This window comes from Gopherus evgoodei, unplaced genomic scaffold (assembly GCF_007399415.2).
Source record: "Gopherus evgoodei ecotype Sinaloan lineage unplaced genomic scaffold, rGopEvg1_v1.p scaffold_33_arrow_ctg1, whole genome shotgun sequence".
NCBI classification, from domain to species: domain Eukaryota; kingdom Metazoa; phylum Chordata; order Testudines; family Testudinidae; genus Gopherus; species Gopherus evgoodei.
This window is the reverse complement of record NW_022060005.1, coordinates 4,992,435-4,996,741: the sequence shown is the minus strand read 5'-3', so window position 1 is coordinate 4,996,741 and position 4,307 is coordinate 4,992,435. Positions and strand designations below refer to the sequence as shown.

The 4,307-nt window shown below is 38.8% G+C and overlaps 1 protein-coding gene across 1 annotated transcript; it reads left to right on the top strand.

Moving 5' to 3' along the window:
• The first annotated feature begins 1,492 nt into the window (after positions 1 to 1,492).
• Positions 1,493 to 2,422, top strand: LOC115641188 (olfactory receptor 8S1-like). The gene has a single exon (XM_030544264.1). The coding sequence runs from the start codon at positions 1,493 to 1,495 to the stop codon at positions 2,420 to 2,422; it is 930 nt and encodes a 309-aa protein (XP_030400124.1).
• The last annotated feature ends 1,885 nt before the right edge of the window (positions 2,423 to 4,307 follow it).

The following is a 4,307-nucleotide window of genomic DNA, read 5'->3' as shown; positions in this document are numbered from 1 at the left end:
CCAAATCTTTTTTTCAATATCAATCAGATGAAAGAATCTCCTACGGTCTCTGGTGAAGTGGCTGTTCTCTTGATACTAATAACTTTGTGCTGAAATCTTTCAAGTCCATGACACTAAGCGACTAGCTTCTCTTTACATTGTTACTTCATAGTTCTCATATCCTTTTATTCAGATGATATTTCATCTCCAAGGTTGTTTGCTGCTTTTTTCTCTTCAAACGATTTTTCTCATATTCATCCAGTAGGCTGGTATCTCAATATAAAACCATACTCTTCTGTTTTAACATTCATTGAGATGCTTGAAGATAGGAAGTTTTCCAATGGTTCATACGTTCAGATGGCTTGATGCTAAACCAAAAAGCTGCTACTGTAACTGTAGCATAAATTACGTAATTGTACTGGCTAATTCTTGTTATTCCTTCTCTAGTTTCCTTGACCATTTCATTAAGTGCTTTCATTGTATCATCCAGTGTGTGATGGTCTACAAATTTCACAGTTGGTAGGGCTGATGCTCAACATCTCTTAGGCTCTGCATGATCTTGATCAACAAATCCTTCAGATTTTCTGTACTTTCTTCAGGTGCTTTCTCACTCGTATTTGTCCTCACATTTACTTCCATTTCTGGCTTCTGTTCATCCTATGTCACGGCTCCCACCAAAATGTTTGTACATAGTTCTACATGACTAATCTCCATTTTCAGGCTTTCAATCTTCATTTGGGTAAATTCTCCTCTTTGGAATGAAGCTCTCAGTTGTGCAGTGAGTCTATGTTCGGTCATTTCTTTCTCAGTGTTGTCATTTCTCTCCTTCCAGTGCTGGAGCATTTGTTTGCTCCAGGCTCTCTCTTCTGGTTTTGTCAAAAAACAACCGCAGATCACTTTTTGGTTTATAAGACAAATCTTTTTCACTCGTTGTCACAAATGACCTCTGATTGTTTGGACAATTGCATGATTCATGAGGTTGCCCACCTCCACACAAAACACTCTGCTGGGGAGGACGCTGTCATCCACATATGGTCTTCTGAGGCCCACTTTAGAAGTAATTGATAATTATTATGAATGCCATATTTTCCATACTGGTTTGGGTTGACAGGCTATATACTCTGTTGGTAGAAAACCAAGAATTTTTGCCTCACAGATTTCTTCCTCTTCTTCTGGAATTCTAGAGATTTTAATAGGGTTCAATCCAATAAGATACTACAGACACTATATTCTGTAGTTTCTGTACAATATTTTTAGAATTGAGTGGAGTTTCTGTGAGTACCAGTGGGGACTGATCCTGGGATTTAGGGGACTAAAGTGGTAGTTTGGCACCAAAGTCCTTTTCTGCATCTAGTCCATTTTTTTCTATTTTAAACACATATTTTATAGGATGTAGTAGGCCTCTTTACATTCATCCTACTGATCAGATGATCTCCACAGGACATTTCAATTTACTTGTGTGTTAATTTTATTTTTTCCAGTCTGACAGGTCTGTTTTCTTGAGTAAGGATCCATGGGAAATCAAACCGAAGTGACTGAATTTATTATCCTGGGACTTTCCAATGACCCACAGATGCAGAGTTTCCTTTTCCTGGTGTTTTTAGTTGTCTACCTAATCACGCTTTTGGCAAATATGGTGATCAAGCTGGTGATAAGGGCTGATCCTCACCTTCACACCCCAATGTACTTCTTTCTGTCTCATTTATCCTTTGCTGATATCTGCTATTCCTCAGCCATTGTCCCTAAGATTTTGGTGCATTTCTTAGCAGAGCACAAAACAATTTCTGTCAATAGCTGCATTACACAGATGTTCTTCATTTTCCTGCCAGCTGTTACAGAAGGTTGTATTCTCTCAGCAATGGCTTATGACCGCTACGCTGCCATCTGTGACCCATTACATTACATGGATACAATGAGCAAAGGGATCTGTTTTCAGCTGGTGAGTGGTGCATGGGTGATAGGCTTCATTGATGCCCTATTTAACACTGTTTTTGCCCTCAAGCTGCATTTCTGTGGGCCCAATCAAATCAACCATTTCAGATGTGAGCTCCCTAGTCTATTACGTCTGTCCTGCACTGAGACCCTCACCAATCAAGTGATGTTTTTTACTCCTTTTGTCATACTTGGATCAAGTTCCTTTCTCTTCACCCTGATCTCCTACATTCATATCATCTCCACCATCCTAAGGATACGCTCTGCAGAGGGCAGGCGTAAAGCCTTCTCCACCTGCAGCTCCCACCTTATTGTGGTTGGTTTGTTGTACTTGACAGCTTTTTTCCAATACACCAAACCCAACTCAGTCTCATCTGTGGTTCTGGATGAAATGTTCTCCATCCAGTACAGCATCTTGACTCCCATGTTAAACTCCATCATCTACAGCCTGAAAAACAAGGATGTGAAAACAGCTACAGGGAAAATGGGGAAATTCAAATTTTTCAAGTAGCGTCGATCTTATTTAAAAACAAACAAACAAAATAAAGAGCATAGAACTGCGGATAACTTGTGTTTGGCATCTGGCACTGGCATCTGACACTTTGGGCCAAAGCCTCAGCTGGTCTGAATCAGTGCGGTTCCATTAAACTCAGCAGGCCATATCCCCATTGGGTAGAAGAGACACTGGATCCAAGGGAACGAGATCCTGGGTCTACATCTAGGGTGAATGATAGAATCACCAGGATCTAGAGCCATTCATGTGCTCTCTTTCTCTTTTTGGGCCAATATCTCTTTCAATCTGATCCACTGTCTTCAATGGAGCTATGGCCAATTTATACCACTTGAGGATCTGGCCAGTTCTATGAAAGGAACATCTTTGTCTATTGCATTCTGTAGTTCTTCCAGAGTATTTTGTTGAAAACCCTATATAATATCTGTAGTATTTTATAGGATTCCTCCTGGTTAATATCTCTGTCTCCAACAATAATTAATAATGAGTGTGATCCCTAGCTGGGCCAAGATGCACAAAGGAATTAATGCTCTATTAGGAGACATTGAGACACAGATCAGGTATCTCATACCGCAGTGGTTAGGGCACCCACATGAGAGGAAGCAGATCCCTTTTTAAAACCTTTCTCCTTACCAAGCATTTGAAGAGGTTTGCTATAGCCCTAACTGCTAGGATAAAGCTGAGTGGTTTTCTCCATCTAATTCCTCCTTCTTCTCTCCCCTCTCTCACCATGGTTTCTTGTCACCTTAGGTGGGGTTAGAGACTTCTCAGCTGAGAATCCCAAGGCGAAGGAGGTGTGCTCCCACTGAGAAGATAGGAACTGAACTCCTGTGACAGCTGCGGGATTTAGAATACAACCCTCTTCTTGGCCTTTCCCAATGGCTAAGGAACCCTCTGTCATGTTTTAAAATCTTATTCTTAGGTGCCTATATCTCTCCTTTCACTGTCTAACTTTTCCCATGTTTGGAAAACAAAATCTGAAAATGTTGTTTGAATATGAATTTGGAAGAAAAATATTTATTTATTTATTTGTTGCAAGGGGGAAGATTCCATTTCAATTTGACATCTCAAAATGAAATGAAAGTTTTTTGTTTCAAAATGTCCAATTGAAATGAGAACATGCATTTTGAATTGATATTTTCACTTAAATTGACTCATCTCAAGCTCATTGTAAATAAAAATATTCATTAAACATGAAAGATTTTATTGAAATGGACACTTCAAGAGGAAATGTTTTGTTACAGTCAAATTTTAAAATGAAATGTTTAGACATTTCTGCATCTGTTTAGACATTCTGCAAGAGATTTCATCTTTTTGTCCCCTGTTGGGATTAAATGAAATGTCAAAATATGGAGCTTTCCTGTGTGATGGAAATTTCTGTATTTCTAATATTTGTACACTGCCAAGCATAACAGGGAAGTGATTTCATAATTTAAAAGTCCAGAAGGGAACACTGTGATCCCCTAGTTTGACCTAGGCCAGATTATATATTTATATATAGATAATAAAAATGTGGTTTCTCCAGTGTCTCAGTCTATTACATTTAAGGCTCTCTGGGTTATAGAAACTCTTTTATTTCATTGTAAGCACACCTATAAGTATTTTGTTGGTGTTTAACAGATGATTGACGTTAATAACCTTCTGTAATTTGGGGAAAAGAACCTCACAGATGGACTGCAGATTGTTGTAGTAATTCAGCCTACAAATGTACCCTCATTGTGAGCTCAAGTGTAAAAAGTATATGACAGTTCATAAGATGTCACAGTAATCTATAATAGCAAATGGTGGTGGAAAAAAATCACTAAAGGAAGGGAGAAAGAGAGACTGAATTAGTCCAAAGGAAACGTCTCCTGATAGAACTTACAAATATCATGCCTCATAAAAA

Bases quoted from the DNA above. Each gene is read 5' to 3' on its own strand.
- LOC115641188 (XM_030544264.1), top strand. From the start codon at position 1,493: ATGGGAAATCAAACCGAAGTGACTGAATTTATTATCCTGGGACTTTCC.